Source organism: Vombatus ursinus, unplaced genomic scaffold (genome assembly GCF_900497805.2).
Source record: "Vombatus ursinus unplaced genomic scaffold, bare-nosed wombat genome assembly UNPS02000580.1, whole genome shotgun sequence".
Classification (NCBI taxonomy): Eukaryota; Metazoa; Chordata; class Mammalia; order Diprotodontia; family Vombatidae; genus Vombatus; species Vombatus ursinus.
In genome coordinates, this window is record NW_020940358.1 from 26,135,773 (window position 1) to 26,155,394 (window position 19,622).

General features: G+C 37.9%; 2 protein-coding genes across 7 annotated transcripts in view; one reads left to right on the forward strand and one right to left on the reverse strand.

The window, feature by feature from the left end:
• SULF2 (sulfatase 2) overlaps positions 1-5,839 on the forward strand; it is a 144,412-nt gene extending 138,573 nt beyond the window's left edge. For both annotated transcript variants that reach the window (XM_027851385.1, XM_027851384.1), the window contains exons 18-21: positions 1,823-1,946; positions 2,749-2,782; positions 3,054-3,104; positions 4,894-5,839. In XM_027851385.1, coding sequence (XP_027707186.1) covers positions 1,823-1,946; positions 2,749-2,782; positions 3,054-3,104; positions 4,894-4,924 — 240 coding nt within the window. In that variant the 3' untranslated portion in view covers positions 4,925-5,839. The remainder of the gene's footprint in view (positions 1-1,822; positions 1,947-2,748; positions 2,783-3,053; positions 3,105-4,893) is intronic.
• A 2,044-nt stretch (positions 5,840-7,883) lies between these two features.
• Positions 7,884-19,622, reverse strand: part of NCOA3 (nuclear receptor coactivator 3) — a 188,490-nt gene continuing 176,751 nt past the window's right edge. For 4 of the 5 annotated variants that reach the window (XM_027851386.1, XM_027851387.1, XM_027851388.1 and 1 more), the window contains 5 exons: positions 14,374-14,478; positions 12,393-12,636; positions 11,423-11,597; positions 10,816-10,957; positions 7,884-10,308 (listed from right to left, as the gene is read on the reverse strand). In XM_027851386.1, the coding sequence (XP_027707187.1) occupies positions 10,297-10,308; positions 10,816-10,957; positions 11,423-11,597; positions 12,393-12,636; positions 14,374-14,478 (678 nt within the window). In that variant the 3' untranslated portion in view covers positions 7,884-10,296. The remainder of the gene's footprint in view (positions 10,309-10,815; positions 10,958-11,422; positions 11,598-12,392; positions 12,637-14,373; positions 14,479-19,622) is intronic. The other variant, XM_027851404.1, reaches the window with a different exon arrangement.

A 19,622-nucleotide genomic window follows, 5' to 3' on the forward strand; every position in this document is an offset into this window, starting at 1 on the left:
TAGCAATCCGAAGCCCCGTGTTCCTATATGCTCAGAGATCAGAAGCTCAAAGTTCCAAGAAAGACTGAATCAGAACCGAAAAACCTTTGGTAGGCTGGCACATTAGGCCAACTCTGATAAGATGATATTTATCACTATCTTGGGCTTGGGTTCGGAAATTAATTTCACAAACTTGGGAGGTAGATAGTGGGAAGAAATAGAACTCAAAGGTCTGGGAGGGCTGTTCACAGTTCATCTGAAAAGGTCTGAGAGTTTTAGCATATTGCAATCTCCGTCATGAGTGTCCTAGGCTTCATTAACATGAAGGACTAGGGAATCTACAGTCCCACTGTAAACTACTCTGGTACAATCACAACTATGACATGTTCAGTTCTGAGCACCACACATTAGAAAGGTCACTGATGAGCTGTAGTGTGTCCAAAGAAAGGGGAAACAAGCTGGTGAAGGGCTTCCAGTCCATGTCACATGTAAACAGTATTCATCAGGAGGCAGAGGTCTCTAAGGAAAAGTTTCCTAACCTTTAGAGTAACCTAAAAGTGGAATTGCCTACTACTCTCAGTAGGAGATATCCTACTAGATATGTGAGTGACCAGGAGAGAGGTGGGGAGTTTAGCCTGGAGGATACTGGGCAAACATGACAACTACAGTCTCCAAGGGCTTGAGGGGGTGTCACACAGAAGAGGGAAGGCACTTTCCTGGCACCTCAGGGAAAAATTAGGTAGGAACAATGAATGGAAGTTACAAAAGCCACTCTAGATTTGATGTGATGAAAAATTTTCTAACAATTAGCAATCTCCAGAAGTGAAATGGGCTACCTTGGAAGGGACTGAGTTTCCCTCCCAGGAAGTCTTTAAACCAAGGCTTAAGGAGTACTTTTCAGATACATTCCACAGATTCAAGTTGGACTAGACACCCTCTAAGGTTCTTCAGAACTGGGAGTCTGATTCCAACTTCGCAAATGTGTGACCTGAGTGCGCCAAGTCACTTCTCTCTGGGCCTCAATTTCCTCTACTATCAAATGAGAGGAATGAGTTGGATGTCTTCTGAGCTCCAGATGACCAGCAAGAGATCCATGCTCCTCTGACTTGACAGAAATTCCGGTCAGTTGTTTGTTTGGGGTTCACGGGTGTAGGAAATCCGCCAGGACAGGCTCTGCAGATCAGGGTCAGTTGTCTGAGGGCACGGAGAGGTTAAGCGACTTGGCCAGACCACACAATTAGGCAGTGTCAAAGGGGAGGACCTGAACCCAACTTTCCTGACTCTGAAGCCAGCTTGCTCTTTCTCTCTCCCTTGCCCTCCCCACCCCCTCCATCTGCCATGCTCCCTCTGTTCACTGAGTCCATACAGCTGTCTTCCAAAATAGAAACTTAAAAGTGCAAAAGGTTGCTTCCACATATTAAAAGGCCTGATGGAAAGTTAAACTACAGTGCTCACAGGTGAACTGCTAGTACTTGGAACCCAACCTGGTCAAGTGGATGCAATGAATAATGTAATAATAACACTAATGTTCATGTTGCTGTAGTTATTTTAAGATTCACAAATTGTTTCCCCTTTAATACCCCATAACCCTTTTAAAGTGAGTTGGGCAAGTATCATTTTTCCCTGTGGTCACACAGCTACTGGCACAGTCCCGATTCAAACCCAGCACCCATTTCCATTTATACCACAATGCCAGCCAATAAAAGATTTACAGAACACTTATTAACGACTTAAGTCAGTAAGGGTGGACACAAGATAATGAAAGAAAATGCTTCCACAATATGGAGCTGGATAGTCTTAAAAAATTTTTTTTCTAACAACTTACTTTTCTTATAATCACCAGCTGATTAATGCAGTGAATACACTGGATCGAGATATTCTCAATCAACTGCATGTACAGCTCATGGAGCTCCGGAGCTGCAAGGGGTACAAACAGTGCAACCCCAGGACTCGAAATGTGGACCTGGGTAAGGACCCTGCCTCATCTCCTTCCTCAATTCCAATTGCCTGTGCTTGTCTCCAGCTGTACAAACAGAGTATCCGGGGAACCTTAAGACCTCCCTTGAGGTGATGATGTATTTGAGCGATCAGGTTCATACTTTCAAATTGTAGTAGCAGTCTCTTAAAATAAAGTTATAAAACCTCTGTCTGAGGCAATGTCTGTTCTCTAAAACCTGCATTAGAATAGAAAGGCAGTATTATCTGGTCCTTGGGATATTCTCTGAAGATGGTCTAGTAAGGAAGCATTTGTCAGGGAGTTTTATGATTCTAATTAGGTAGAATCCATTGCCTCCCTAAATGAGTTGAATGCATGACCTTACAATCAGAATTACAAGATTTTTTAAAACTAGACTACTAATCCTGGAACCAAGGGAAATGGATATCCAGCTGCAATAGGAAATTTCTACTCGTATTTGGGAATAGTAAGATGTACCGAACCCTGCTGAAGTTCTTTGGTAGACTCCCTGTCTAAAGCTAGTTATTTGGCCAGTTGGGGCAATGGTGTAGAATCCTGCCCAGTGATATTTATTCTCCTCTGTAACATGAGAGATTTGACCTTGATTATCACTACAATCCTTGTAAACTCTAAATATGAGGATGGGTTTCCAAATAGTCACCTGAACCAGCAAATACAAGTGCCACCAGTTACCAATACAAGTAGAAGACAGAAATCCTTTGACAGCAGTTTGATGGTTATTTCCCATCTGTGAACCTTCTTTACCTTTCCAGGCTATCCATTGATAACCTCTTTATTTTCCCCTCATTTAGGACTTAAAGATGGGGGAAGCTATGAGCAGTACAGGTATTTTTACTTTTTCTGTAAATTTTAAATAAATGAAAAAGTTCTTTCTTCCTATTATGTTCCCCCAACTCCATTTTGAAATAATCTAATCATCTCTTCTTTCTTCTGTAGGATTTGCATGTCTCTGCCATAACCCCAAATTTGGGATGATTCACTTCTTGTTGTCACTTTTTATTCCTTTTTGGGGTGGTTTGGGCTCTTTTCTTCTTGGTGATTAACTCTTTTTTTCCCCTCTTTTTTTTCCCTCTTTTTTAACTTATTGAAAACCTAGGCAGTTTCAGCGTCGAAAATGGCCCGACATGAAGAGACCTTCTAAGTCACTGTGAGTTGAGAAGCCATTTTACAAATACAACAGTAATTCTGATTTATTTCATTTTGCAAATCCTCCTTGTTTTCATGCCATTTTTCAGCTTCCAGTAATATTGGTCTTGGCCTCAAATGACAAGAGAAAGAATGTATCTTTCATTTTATTTACTCACAATAGCTCCATCCCAGGTCCCTTAAAAACTATTTTATGCAAAACAAGAAATGAAGCATTCCGTAACCCACCCCTCTTAAAAGAAAAGAAATTGCTTTTAAGCAATAATCCTGGATCCCCAAAGCTATATCAAGCAGAGTACAAACCCAGGCAGGTCCTGTATTCATTTTGGAAGGCTTCAGATATGGTTTGGCCATGGTTCCTTTGATCCAAAGAATAACTGTGTAGTCAAGTTCAGAGAAACTACTGGCTTCAGGGTGAATGTTTTAAAGATAGCCTACCAAGTTGTACCAAGAAATCAGGGATCCTTGTATGATCACAGTATTTCCTAAAAGTGGGGATTATATGTAACCACCTGTTCCCCTTGTGGAAAATGAATTTGAATATGAAATGAAAGGAAGCATTAGTGTGAGGCTCTAAAGATATGATATAGCAGTGTCTACTACCCTACCAACCATAATGATATGCACAGCTTTAAGCTTGTTGATTCCCTCCCCAGCTTAGTTCTAATGTGAATCTACTATGTTAAAATGACACAGTGGATTTAAATGAATCCTATGGGAAATTAATGGCAGGACAATAACACTAATGACTTTAACATTCTTAGCGTGACCAGAGTCACATAGGATGACTAGGCATGAGGTTGTGAGTATCCATATTGATGAGCCTGCACACACATTGGAATTAAACATCTTGATTTTAATACCATCATGATAAATAGTTCTGCTATAATGCTTGTTTCAAAAGCATGAATTTGTTCCAACTCAATACATTAGGATATATATATATTATTATATATTATATGCATATATATATTAGACTCTAACTCTGCAGTTATCACCATGTTTCTTTTCCCTCTGAGGAAACTATTTTGGTTCTCTGTATTTTGAGTTTGTTTATGCTGTTTCTTCCACAAAGAAACAGCAAGAAAATGCAGAAAACTGCACCACTTCACAGTAACTAACTCACAAGTTGCAACCTTTCAAACCCCCACTTCCACAAGCAAACTTCAGGTCTTTTTTTAAGGTACAGTGTACCATATTGATTGTCTGTCTTATGGTGCAGCAGGAGCTGTGGGCTGAGGAGGGCTGGTTCGCCCTGTAGTAGCAGCTCATGTGCTGTGGACACTGCCATTATTTATTGTAGTATTATATTTATTATATTATATTATATTTATTGTAGTATTCCTTAACCATTTAACATGTATAAAACTCTGCTACTTTTATCAGATTCCAATCTTTTTTTAATGTGCCACCAACAAAGTTCTTGAACCTTGTGCCCTATAACCCTATTTTCCCCATAAGCCACATGGTTTTTAATTGCATGATTTTGCAATACTAAGGTGCTTTTTGGGAACACACACATCATAGCAGAACTGACTGTAGTTACTATAAAAGTATTAATTGACTAAAAGTTAGGATAGAGTAAAAAAAAATATCCATTTGGTAATATTGATAAAATCATCATTTTAGGAGCATATATAAAGAAATGCCCCCATCTTTCTTTGGTGCATAACAAACACCCTCTTTCCCAAGGTCAAGAAAACCCAGACTTGTTACTTGGAGAGTAACATAACATCTGCAAACACTATAGCATCCTAATACTGATACTTTTTTTTGGGGGGCCTTAACAGAGGACAACTATGGGAAGGATGGGAAGGCTAAGCTCCAAAAGCTGGTTCTCAAAGAAGAAAGATGTCCACTGGCCAGAAAGCCAAACTTTTTACAGATACTGTGTATGATTTCAGTAAGACTTCCACTGTTGTACCGGAGAAACTTTGGGGCTGAGGTAGGTAGAACATGCCACTGTTAACATGCTATAAAGAGATCTAGTGGATTCTAGAGGACATCCAGAAAGAACAGGGATCCTTTTAGAACTCCACTGGCACACCTGCTTTTGCTTTGGACTATATACCTCACCAGCTGCACAAAAAGCATTTTTATTCCAAGAAGTCACCACTAACACTGAGTCACTGAAGGGAAAAAGAATCTGAAGTGTCATACGGTATCCAACATTGGAAACCCCCCCAAGGGCAAAATCCACAACAATTTTTTAAACTACAGTGAAACTCCATTTCAAACACTTCATAAAAAATAACAGTTGAGAAAGAAGGCTCTATCAAGTCAAGTGAAACAGAAACACTGCACCTAAAAAAATGGACTTTTTTTTCCTTTTTGCTTAACATCAGTGTAAGCACTGAGTAGACAACAACCAGTATAAAGATGTCACAAGAGACTGAAGAGCACTGGGAAGAAGTGGACACACATTCACCGTGTTTCTTGTTTCCTCTGAGGAAACTGTTTTAGCTCATTGTATATATGTATGGCCAACCTATTACTTATCAATTACCAATTTCAAGATGGGCAGTGTAAATAAATATTCAATAACGTTCAAGTCAAAAGGAAATTCCTTAAAGTTGTGAAGATTTTTGTCAATAAATTGTGGAATGCCCAGATACCGTTTCTTTAAATGTTGCCTTGTTACCACATAATTCCAGGACTGACCTTTTTCAAAGCACTGCAAAGAAAATGCAGTTAATGTATGTCCTGAGTTTTAATGAAATCCTATTTGTACAGAAACATTTTTAGTGTGAGTATTGTATTGTTCACAAACCCAAACCATTGTATTGGGGGGGGGGGGGATGCGATCTTTGTGTTTTGGTTTTGTTTGTTTGGACTTTTTTTGGGAGGGAAGGAGGAGGATTTCATCATACATACACTCTGTGAAGATATAGTAAGCAGCATGGAGGGACTTTCTGATGGGGAAATTTTATTCTGAAATTTCTTGATGCCAGAGTTTCAATGAACAATTGTAAAGCTTTTCCCTTGGTTGTAAAGACAGTGAAAAACATAATCCAGTCTGAGACTGTAAGGGCGCTATCCCACTCCTATTTAAAAGATACTATCTCTTAAATGTCTGACTTAGCATCTACAGTCATACTCCTTCTTAGCTTTCTTATGAGTTAATTGCTATACACAAGAATGGAAGGAAGAGAAATTTATCATTACTTACATTTTAGAGTTCTTAAATGCCATAGCTAAAAGGGAATGTAAAGACCAACCACACCTTTTAGTAAAAGGTTTCTTCTTACCAGATGTGTGAATTCCATGTGTTACTTAATAAGCCAACTGGATGAAAAGTGCTGAGTAAAATTGTCAGGGTCCAGCTTTAAATAGAAACCTTTATTTACATTGACATTAACATCCAAAATAACAATCAGAAAAGCAGTCATAGCTTACAACCCAGCCATCTTATAAATCATCCCATGGGGTTTGGATTTTTTGCAGTGTAAAGAAAGATACAGATATTTCAAGCAATACTTAATGTAAACTACATTTAAATTTAATTCATTCTCAATACTGTAAGCCTTCTCCTGAGAATTTTTAAATATTGCTCTCAGAATTACATACAATTTTATGATTGCTGTATCATTTCCACCATCTTTAAAATTCCACATATTAACCAAAAAAAAAGAAAGAAAAAAGAAAAAAAACCACCCCTGCACATTACAAAATGTAACATTCAAAAGGTTTGCCTTATAGCAGGGGGAAAAAAAAGCTCTCCCTTGCTGTTCAACACAAATATCTGGGATGCTATAAATTTTTTAACTAGCTCACACGTGTGCAGCTTCTGTGGCTAAAAGGAGACCAGATGGACAGGTAGTAAAAGTGACTTCCCTGCAGCAGGTTAAAGTGGCCACTGCTAGCATTCAAATGGCCTCACTTCCCAAATCAAAGAATTTTCCTAACAAGTGTTTTTTCTGTGGAACTAAATTGGGGGAAAAAAAATCCCACCCCAACCCATCTCTTAGATATTAAACACTGACGTACTAAGCAGTGCTGTTTATATTCTACACTTCCTTCTGTCCAGATAAATGATTCATAAATGGCATTGTCAAGAGAAAATCATTAACAATGCAATTTCTTTTTTTTTAAAGGAAGGAACATTTATTTCTTTTACATCACATTTTGAGCTTTGTAAAAAAAAATATATCTTTGGATTCAGCAAAAAGTAAATACTGGTAATATCCAACATTCTAAAATCAGATGATGTTAGGATTTCTTGTACATCCTTCAGGTACTATATTTTAGAAAAAGGACACAGGAAAGTAGAGGAGGGAGTCAGAAAAATATCAAGAGAATTTTTCAAAAAAAGTAAAAAGGGCAGGATGTACAAAGCCATCAACATCTGCAGGTTTCACCAGCATAACGAACAAGTATAAAATGTTTGAAGAGTCTGGCAGGTTTCATACTGAATATAAAAAGTAGGGAGAAGAGAGCTGCCTTCCTTCCAGTGCCTGACCATGTAAGTCTACCCTTGGAATCAGTTCTGAAGAGACCTCAAAGAGGTGAGGGTGCAGCGTTTAGAACAAAAAAGGTAAGAGCACCATTCTCTTTGTTAAAGACAAAGTTGTAAGTCAAACAAGGGAAACTTACACACCCCAAGAATAGAATACATGTCTTAAGGGGTGGTAAGAAAGTACTTGATTTCCCTAGAGAGGCAGCTGGGGGCACAGGGGGTAAAGCACTGGGTCTGAAATCAGGAAGACCTGAGTTCAAATCCAGCCTTAGACTAGCTTTGTGACCCTGGGCAAGTCATTTAACCTCTATCTGCCTTGGTTTTCTCATCTGTACAGTTGGGATAATAATGGCACCTATCCAAGATAATATTTGTAAAAAGCGCTTAGCACAGTGCCCAGCTCAAAGCAGGTGCTATAAAAATACTTCTTCCCTTTCCCCTACTATAAATATAGCTCTCTAAATGAGGCAAGTTGATGGTCTTGAAAGTGCAGTTCTCTAAAGTTCATATATCTACTGTCTTCAGATATGGATCAAGTTTGTGGGAGAGTGGGGTGTTATGTTTTTGGCGGGGGGGAGAGGGAATAAGAAAAGAGATCCATTAAAATAATCTCCATCTTACACCCACATACATTAGCGTTAGGAGAGAGTGGTGGTTGTCACTAATTTTAAGTCAGAGCTTCTAAAAGAATTTTAGACACATATTAGCATTCCAATTGTTCCCATCCCCATTTTAATGACAGCTTTGGAAATGCATGTTTGCACTACTAGAGACTTACTTTCAGGAATTTGGTGAAAACTAACTTATTGCCAACTCCCATGTAAATATGGCAAACAAGAATGTCAGAAATATTATAACAAACCCACTGACAATGCCAAAACTCAAGTTTGAAATTTAGGACTAAAATAACAAGTGACCTGCATAAAATGGTTTTAAGTTGTATCTTTCCTTCCCTTCCACTGACTACCAACTGGAGCTGGTATCTATAGACAAAAACAAGACCCAGTGGGCAGTTGTCATATCTGATACATGGATAATCAAGAGTTGACATTAGAAACCAAAGTTGTAATTCACTAAAGGGTTAGAGCTGACCAGAAAAAAGCCAGCTTTGTTCACAGGGGCATAAAGAAAATAATAATCCTAGCTGTGGTGTTAACAAAAAAGGCTAAGACAACATTGAAAATTAACACAAACTCCTAGTAACGAACAGGCTGCTGTTTACATCAGTTCAAAGCAATGACAAAACCTATGTCATTCATCCACTCCCTGACTAAAAAGGCAACGTGTTTAAGTTTAAAAAAAAAAAATATCCTGAATTGCTGTCATACAATTCATGGAGAGCTGAAAAAGGCAGAGAGCTCTTTTTCTTGTCGGATCACACTATATTTTTAAAAACTAAAGTAATACCCTCCCCCCACCAAAAAAAAATTAACAAAGTGCTTAGTTCAGGTGGAGAAAACAATTACAACTGCCTAACCCTAAACAAATCGTCATTTTAGAAAGCTATTTTTTTTTTTAAAGATGGAAATGAATGAGGTGTCCAAGACCAAAGGAGAAGGGAAGCTAAAGGCTGCCACCATGCCCCACCCCAACCCCTCCCAGGTCATTAAATTAAAAATGTCTTCTATTTTTTACCTCACTATGCTGAGCTTACAGAAATCAACACTGTTAAATATTTAGCTTCACAAACTCTGCAAAAATGAGTTCTTGTGACCTACAAAAGTCATATATATGTACACATAATACAATATCTTAATGATTGTATTTACAAAAACCTATTCACAGAAACAGACCGCAAATTTCTGATTCAGACTGCAGTACCCGGCCTTGGGTTTTCTGAAATTGATTTTCAAAAAGGATTATTGCTCTACCATATAGGCAAAGTGTGACATTATCCAGTCCTTTCGAGTGAGTTTACAGTTCCTGCCCGGTGGATTAGCTCGGACGGAGAACATGAGAGCTCGCCATAAGACCTCAAAAATATTGCATTAATCCATTACTTTCTAGATAAAGTGCATTCGGCTGCACATTAGCATGTAAATATTAGCCACTATTGCAATTAAATACTGTAATTTCCATTTTCCTTTCTGCAAAGCCATTTGTCATCAGTCATAATGTGGAATATTAGATGCTAGTGGTAATCCTAAAAGAATTAGAGGGCATAACCATCAATGGTGGTGGGGAGTCCAAAACCCTTATCAAGTTGAGGACATGACCTCAAGCATTCTGATTAACTGTGGATAAGAGGTTAAGAGAGAACTGTTCACCAATGAAAAAAGGCCTCAAGGCTGGGAACTACATTCTGTGTCAGACATTGCTACTAGAGAAACCAGACTTTTCTATCCCACAACTTCTCCACTTTCTTTGGCCTGCCTACATTTAAAGGGCTTTGGATAGCAAGGCAGAAAGAAATAATAACACACAGGGAGTCTACCATATTTACTAAAATGCCATTGCCAGATTCACATCTCTAGAGGCAGAACGCCAAAAATATTTATGTCCATTGCTTAATATACCACAATATACAGAAAAACAGGTAGACAATATTTTAGCTCATGACCCAGATCTGTTCAAATGAAGTTACTTGGAATACCTTAATGAAGATTTGGGGGAAGTAGGTCCTTTCCGTGAGATGTCACTAACAAACAATGTGTAACCCCTTATTTTACCTCCTGAAAATACTAGTGCAGAGACTTTTGTACAGTGATTTTCAGCGGGAGGTTCTGGACTTCATGTGTCAGCAATATTTCTGCAAATAACCACAGGGAAAAGGAGTTAAAACATCTATTTTGCAAAATTCAAAAACCCATCTTTTTTACTTGTAAATAGTAATATGTCCATTTATGTTCAATTTGTCCACATGTGATTCTTTGCTTTTACTAAATTCAGTTCATTGGTTCAAATCAATAAATAGAAGCCTAGCAAAAAAAAAAAAATGCCCTCTAATACAAATCATCACCATATGCAAAGTAGAAGAATAGATTATCAAAAACAGGAGGGCCCTTGGCACAGATGTTTGAAGGTGGAATTGACCTAAGATAGGCCCTAAGAGTAGGCAGGTTCCAAAGACACCAAGTACAACTCTTTTATGTTACAAGGAAAAATAATGACCAAAGGGTGGAAGTGACTGACCCACAGTCACAAACTAATTAGGGGCAGAGCCAAGACGCCACTGGACAGATGCCTCTAGCAGCATTTTAAAACAAGTTAACAACACCAGAGAGTGATTAAAGAAAAAGGATTAAGAATTCTGTACCTGATCAGGACCCATGGGCATCCCAGACATGGGCATAGAATTCATGTTCATTTGTCCAATGTGGCCACTGTTACCATTCATGTGCATCACACTGTAGGGAGCAGGGCTACCCTGGGGGGGAAACTGCTGCTGTGGAAATGAACTGAAAAGCAAAAAGAACCATTACCTTCTATGTCCTTTTATTTAGTTGCAAACATTACACAGAAAAGAGAATGCAAGGAAGGCCCACTATCTCTGCACTTACAAAGAGAACATTTAAAGACAGATACCCAGAAAACCTGCTAAATCTTCACCTCCAGAAGAGCATTAATTTATTTACCATGTCTATTAACCACATTTGCTTTCAAAACAGATACAGAAAATAGGTCCAAACACATCATTACAGCATTCTCTGAGGTTAAAAACCCAAGGTTTCACATTTAAAGCTTTACCAGGGCAAATACCCTTAAGTGAAAAATACAAAGAGAGTATTTTACTGAGACTCAGAGCCTAAGTGTGAAAGATTTTTAAAGTCACCTAATATTACTGATGAAACACAACTTAATAAAACCAATGGTAGCTGAGTGTATGGGAAGTTCACTACTACACATCCAAATATGGTGTTTACCTGTTCCTGGACAAGGTTCCTGATGGCCAGCCCTTCATTTCTGGGGACTGATACATTGGTGTAGTCTGAGGATGCTGCATCATGGGGTTCTGGGAGGCACCAATTCTTGATGACATCATTGCACTGGGAGGACTAGCTACTCTGCTGAAGGCAGGATCTGATTGTTGGCTCATTCCTTTTAAAGAAAAATAAAACAAATTACTGGTTTGGCTTGTAGGGTCTTTTTTTAAAAAAAGGCAAACAATTATTCAAATGTTAATCCATAAGATTACTGCACTAATTTCTCTAAAGAACAGTGTGGGCAAAGTTAGAAGAGATGAGGGGCTATGCTACAGCTCATCTATCCCTACATTGTGCAGACACTCGAGTCTCACAAGAGCTATAAGTAACATACTAGTCACATTCTTAAAAAAAAATTAGTTTGCTTTCCTTTCTAAACATTTAATATTACTGAATATACTTACATATGTAGAGAGACAATTTACTGCTTGAAATAGGTAGATATACAAGAGTATACTTTTCCTATTAGGTGAACATCAATAGTCTTTTCCAAAAATTTTCTCATTCCCCCAACAGCTCCCACTTCCAGACAACTGAGCCTCCCTATACCCAAAGGTTGATAAGAAGTAAATAATGTTCAAAAAGTACTCATTTACTGTCAGCAGGCAGAATTTAATAACAGTTTATACCTCTGACAGGTCTTACTAAAAGCTAAGCCTTTGGCAGTACGGAACTAATTTTATTCCCTAAGGGTACAAAGGAAACAATTTTATACCTTTTCCTCAAAACTTAAGCTGAGGGAAGAAAAGATATGTAGTGAAAATATGTCAAGTAAACTGGTAACAATCTGCCTAAAACCAATGGTGAAAAGTATTGGTTTAGTTTTTTGTTTGTTTGAATACTCTGAACCATGTTCAGGCAATCTACAATGTTCCTTTAAGGAAGACAAGTTTTCTTCTGCAGAATTTACCATAATTTGGTGGGTATGAAAACTGTTGTGGAGGAGCTTGTGGCATGGAGGTCCCAGCCAAAGCACCATCCATGCCAGCTGAAGCAGTCACATTAGGAGGAGGGCTGAAGGTCTGCGTCTGCTGCTGCTGCTGCTGCTGCTGCTGCTGCTGCATCATCATTGCCATCCGGTGCTGTCTGATGTGGTGACTAATCAGCTCTCTGCTTCGCTGGGCCACCATCTGGGCATTGAGAAAACCTTGCTGCTAACCAGGAGAAAAATTAAAGATGTAGATGAAGAGCAAACTAATTTCATCCTGATCAAGAACCCAAAAGGCATTACAGATACAAATCACATGGAGGGCAGGGATCCCGAGAGGGTTTTCATTGGAATTGTACATGACAGTAAGCTAAGCAGAGAAAATCTGACCAAGATCTTCAAGTTCTTTGCAAACCCTCTGAAATAGGCCATGAGAAGCTGTTAACTGTTTAAAGCAACAGGAGAGTGTTTCCAAAGCAAAGGACCTAAAAGCTAATTCAGTGACATCATGGAACCTCACTTGGCATGTAAGCTGTCTCAGCAGGGTGCAATCAAACCTTTATTGTCAGTTTGCTCTAAGTCCTGCCACAGTTTATATAAGGTGTACAATAGGAAAACGTAAGTTCTAATACCTTCAAGCAACCATATAACAAAAAGTTTGGGGGTAGCAAACATTCCTTAAAAATAAAATATGGCATGGTATTTTCTTTGCAACCCCCTTTTTTGTATACTATGTACATGCTACCTCTACATGTGGCAAAAGCTAAAGATAGGAAGAAATGACATTCCCTATCACTGTTCTGTCACAAGCACACTGAGACTTTGTTGGAGACATTATGAACTAGTCCGACAACTTTGGAAAGCAGTCTGCAATCACGTTAAGAAACTGACTAATTTCTTAACATAATCCTTGACCCAGACACATCACTTATAAGCATATACTTTAAGAACATCAATGACAAAATGAAAGCACCAAATATTTATATCAACATATCTACAGCATAACAAAGAACTATAAACCAAGTAGCTACCGATTCATTGGGGAATACCTAAACAGATCATGATACATGAATATAATGGAATATTACTATGATATAAGAAACTATGAATGTGATGAATACCAAGTAGTATGGAAAGACTGATATGAATTGATGGAAAATGATGTAGGCAGAAGAGGAAAACTATGTACATTGATAGCAAAGTAAATGGAAAGACAGCAAGTGCTACTGAATGTTGCAAAATTATAATGACCCAGTTTGGCCCCAAATAAGATACCTAACCCCACTTTCTCTGCAGAAACAAGGGACTGTGGGTGTCAAACACTGTGTATAGCAACAGACTAGTTAAGGGATGGCTCTTGGAGGAAAAGTAGTGGAAAGAAACCATGGGAAATACATATGATATAAAAACAAAAGCTATAAAAACATTTAATTTTTTATTATATTAGCTAGTATTTCATTCAAAAGAACACTGGATCCTAAAAAAAAAAAAACAAACCCATATTCAATTATGCTAAACCAGGACTAATAATAATACAGGAGAAAAGAAGCAGCCACTGAAGGCAGAAATAGGAACAATGAGTGAAAGCTGTAAAGAGGGATATTTCAGTATAAGATAAAGAAACAACTAAAACTATCTTCAAGTAGAAGAGGCTGGCTCAGAAGGTACTGAGTTTCCTCTGTGCTGTACATCTTCAAAGTCTATAGAGACCATCATATATGGGATCCCAAAAGCCTTGGTGCAGCTTATAAACATTAATAGCTTTAAACTGCACGAAGACTTTTGGGACATTCTATATGTAAGCTGGAGTTATGTTATACAAGGGATTCTTGTTTATTTTTACAATGGATGGCCTCCAAGGTTCCTCCCGACTCTGATGTTCAATAATAAAAGGATACAATGCATTTATTCAGCAATTATTCACATGAGCTCCTTGAACTAAACAGATCAGGAGTCTTCTCACCTGAGAGTTTACTTGGGCTTGCATTACCGGCCTCATCACTGCAGCCCCACTAGCAGGAGGGGTTTCCATTTTCATTTCAAGGGCCTGACGACTCTGGTTCAGAAACTGGAGAGATAGAGAAACAGGTCCGAGTGCGCACAGAGAATAGCAGTAAGACAATACACAGACCGAAGGGATTATGCCTTCAAGACAGAAGCATTGAACAATGGATCAGCATGCTGAGATCTTCTCCACTTAACTGGATAAACCACCAACTTGAAAGCTATAAACAAAACTTGCAAATACTTTAGGCTCAATTTATTTAAGCTTCAAAAGTCCTTGGTGAGCAGAAATGAAGCTTAAAATAGGAGAACCTTAGGAAAACAAATAGAAGATGGATGTGAAATTGTAACTTAAAGGGCAACATCAGAAAGTATCAGAAAAGCCTTTTTGAGGCAGATTATCTCTACAATTTTGATTTTGGAAATTAGGCACTTATAGAAGCTGCATTAACTTTCTTAGGTTAACCTTTAATGCACTACTATTAATGAGACATTCTTCCAGGTAACATTTAAAAAAAATAAGTTTTAAATGACACCCTACACAAGTGAACAAATTCCCAAAATGCTGACTATTGCCCACCTGGGAGCATTCAGAGGAAGACAATAGAGTTCTCTGGATTATAAAATTACAGACAAACTTAATTCAATTCAATTCAACAAATACAGAACATTCTTCAAGGTAACATTTGGTAACATTCAGTTACCATGTGTTCATGAATGAACACAACTTTCCAAAATGCCCAATTGTGTGGAAGCAATTAATGCACAGAAATATAGAGCTCTCTAGATTTGCAGATCAATTCAATTCGATTCAGTTCAACAAACTTGTAACCACCTGTATGCATAAAACTCTGGTAGATGCTGGGAAAAGAAAGACAAAACCAAAAGTTACTTCCCCAAAGGAGCATCATATTCTCCTGGGAGCACAGGACATGCATATAAATACACTATGAGAAAAACTGAGAAAGAGAGAAATAAATCAAACACTGCTAGAAGGGGACATCAGGGAAATCTTTATGGAGCGGGTGGTACCTGAGTTAAGCCTTGAAGGAAGACCAAGTTTGTTGGATGGATGGAAGGAAAAAAGGCTGAGAAGCAAAGAGGAGAAGGAAGTGCGTTCTTGGCATGGAAAACAGTTTGTGTGAATGGAGATTAAGAAAAATGGAGTATCAAACATAACTGACATAAAAGGTAACATGCTAAAGGCCAGAAAGAAACATACCTTTGAGATCTATGGACAGATAAAGTTTAATGGGATAGAGAGGATCACAGAAAATAAAATGGATAATTAAACATTTTTACACAAACCCCAATGTAGTTAAAATTAAAAAAGAAATGGGTATAACTGGAGGGGAAAATCTTTGTAGCAAGTCTCTCTGATAAAGGTTTCATATCTAAGATACGTAAGGAACTGATTGAAATGTATAAGACTGAGAGCCATTCCCCAATAGATAAAGAGTCAAAGGCAATTTTCAAATGAAGAAATTCAAGCTACCAACAACAATGTGAAAAAAAAATGCTCCAAATCACTAATAATTACAAAAATACAAACAGGAGTGACTTTGCAGTTCCATCTTATAATCTCACACCCATCAGATTGTCAAAGATGATAAAAGAAAAAAATTACAAATGCTAGAAAGGCTGCAAAAAACAAAAACAAAACAGGTCCACACTATTACACTGTTGATGGAACTGTAAATTGGCCCAGTCATTTGGAAAACAATAGAACTACGCCCAAAAAATTGTGAAACTGAGCACCCAGCAACACCACTACCAGGCCTATACACTAAAGAGATCAAATAAAGAAGAAAAGCACCAATATCATGAGTCCCTGGAAGCAAGGAGATACCAGGTTTGCTTGAAAAGAAATGAACCAGCTTAGGTCAGAAATAGAGAATGTCAAAGCTTCCATGCCAATCATGGGGGGCTGCTACACTCCAGTCTGGACAAGATAGGGAGACCTAGCCTCAAAAAAAAAAAGAGAAGGAAGGGAAGACATGGAAGCTGGGAAGAGAGGAATATCAAGTTAAAAGAATAACTACTAGTCCAATTTGGCCAGAATGTGGCATCCAGAGAAAGAACTAGTATAAAATGAGGCCAGAAAGATTAGTGAGAGCCCCTTTATGGAAAGCTTTAACTACTTGGCTATGCATCCTGTGTTTTATTCTATAGGCAATGGAAAGTCATGGAAGGTTTCTGATCAAGAAAGTAAGATAATCAAATCTGTACTTTATTATTATTAATTAAGATTATTTTGACAGCTGTGTATAGAATGAATTGGAGGGAAGATATAAGAAACAGTGAGAATAAGCTGCACAGAAATGATACTTAAAACCATAAGAATCAGTAAAACCTATTAAGAGAGAACATAGTAACAGAGGTCAGGAGAACAGCCACACTAAATGGATGATGATTCCACAAAAAGACTAAGAAATAGTCTAATAAGTAGAAAGAGAACCAGGAGAAAACAGCTTGGATGTCAAGAAAAAAGACTAGGCTCAAGAGAACAAAGTGGGTCAACAGTATCAAAGCCTGAAGTGATGTCACGAAGTATGAGGACTGGGAAAAAAGATCATCAGACATCAACCAACTAACAAGCATTCACCTAGCACTTTCTGTGAGTTGGGTGTTATGTTAGGCACCAGGGACACAAACGCAGAATAGAAATAGTCCCTTCCTTAAGCACATTCTGAGAGCGCAAAATACATGTTATAAGTATATAAAAAATCAAGACAAGGTAATTTTTGGTGGGAGGCACTAGAAAGTAGGGGAAAATCAAGAAAAGCTTTATAAAGAAGACAGCACTTGAACTGAGCTCTGATGAAAACTAGAGAGTCTAAGAGATGAAGCTGAGGTAAGAATTCTGGGCCTGAACAAAGGAACAGAGATGGGTTCCTCAGGTCATTTTCTGAATCAAAACTTCCAAAATGCCAATCTATTTATATCCTTGTTGTCTCCCCTCCCCTCATTAGATGTAAGCTCCTTGCAGTTAAAGACTGTTTCATCTGTTGTATTTTTAAATTTCAATGTCTAGCACATAAAAGGCACTTAATAAATGCCTGACTGATTAAGGGAGAGATGGGAGAAAAGAGGAGGGCAAAGGAAAAAGCCTTTGGGAATATCCATAATTAGGAGATGGAATACTGATGATGATCCAGCTAGAGAAACTGGGTTGTCAGACTCATATCTAAGAAGGAAATGAGATATCTAGGAAAAATGAAAGAGTACTTTCACAAAAACCTGGAGAGAAAAGAATATCTAGGAGATAGGTGTGCCAAATGCAGAGAGGTCAAGAATTAAGATTAAGAAAAACCTATGAGATTTGCCAATTAAGAGATTACTGATGTTTAATTATGATTGTATATATATAACCCATATCAAATTACTTGCTGAGGAAGGGAAAGGAGGGAGAAAAATATGGAACTCAAAATTTTACAAAAATGAAAGCTGAAAACTATCTTTACAAGTAATTTGAAAAAAATACTATTAAGGAAAAAATTAAAAAGATTACTAGTAACTCGGGAGAGATCAATTTCTGTTGAGTAGAGTCTGATGCTACACAGTAAGGAGAATGAAAAAAGAGTGAGGAGTCACTGAATGTAGGAAGCTTTTTTCCTAGCACTTTGTTGAAGGGAAGAGAAATGTATAGGATACTATCTTAAGGGAATGGAAGATTCAAGGGAAGAATTTTTATGGCTGGAATAGATTAACATGTGTTTGTAAGCAGCAAGAAAGCACCATTAGATAGGAAGAGATTGCAGATGAGAAAGAGAGAGAATGATAGGGTAAATCCTCGTAGGATATAAGAGAGCATGGGATCCAGGAGACTGAGGTGACCGAGGGGAAAGACCACCCCCTTCCTCATACATAGTAGTAAAGGAAGAAAGGATGCGTAAAGATGGTGAGGGATTTTGAGGTATACAGAAGAAATAAAAGGGAATGTATGGCAAATGATTTATGTTCCCAGTAAAGTAGAAGACAAAGAATTTTTTTTTTTTTTGGCCAGAGGAAAGAGGAAATTTATTTTTAGTTTTCAACAATAATTTCCATAAGCTTTTGAGTTTTAAATTTTTCTCCCCCTTCCTCCTCACCTCCCTAAGACAGTGTGCAATCTGATATAGGTTCTACATATACATTCCTATTAAACATATTTTCACATTTGTCATGTATAAGGAAGAATTAGAACCAATAGGAGAAACCACAAGAAAAAGGAAACAATACAAAACAGAAGGAAAAAAAGAGCAAATAGTATGCTTCGATCTGCATTCAAATTCCATAGTTCTTTCTCTGGGTGTGGATAGCATTTTCCATCATGAGACTTTTGTAGATCCTTGCATTGCTGAGAAGAGCTAAGTCTATCAAAGTTAGTCGTTGCACAAAGTGGCTGTTAACTGTGTACAATGTTTTCCTGGTTCTGCTCACTTCACCCAGCATCAGTCCATACAAGTCTTTCCAGGTTTTTCTGAAGTCCACCTGCTCATCATTTCTTATAGCACAATAGTATTCCATTACATTCATATACTACCACTTGTTCAGCCAGCCCCCAACTGATGAACATCCCCTCAATTTCCAATTTTTTGCCACCACAAAAAGAGCTGCTATAAATATTTTTGTACATGTGGATCCTTTTCCCGTTTCTATGATCTCTTTGGGATACAGCCCTAGAAGTGCAATTGCTGGGTGAAAGGGAACAAAAGAACTTTTGATAAGAGATAGGAAGGTGAGGAAGGAGATGAGTACTTAAAAGGAAGATTGTTTTCCTCTGCACTTGAAGAGGACCAAAATGACATCACTATGTCAGAATCAATGTACAGTGTGTCCAACTCTAGTTGATCAGATCAGTACAAGCTTGGAAGGCTGTTCCACAAGTCAAGCACAAACAGCCCATGTGAACATCTGGGATGGAGATGTCTCTAAATTTGTACATCTCGTGTTTCTTTTGAGCTACTGAAAAAAATGGTAAGAAGAAATATGAAAAAGATGAGAAAAGATCTTTTTTTAAGGGAAAGGATGACTTGGAACAATGCCTGAGAGGAGAGTAAAATAATCAAGTAATAAGAAAAAGTTTACTGTTTAACAATAGGGACCAACTTGAGATTAAATTAATTTGTAATGACCCAGTTGTCAGTTATTTAAGCAAATAACTAAGACAGAAGGTAGATTAATAGAGAAGCCAGATGGAGATGATGATGTCAGGTTGAGAACTGC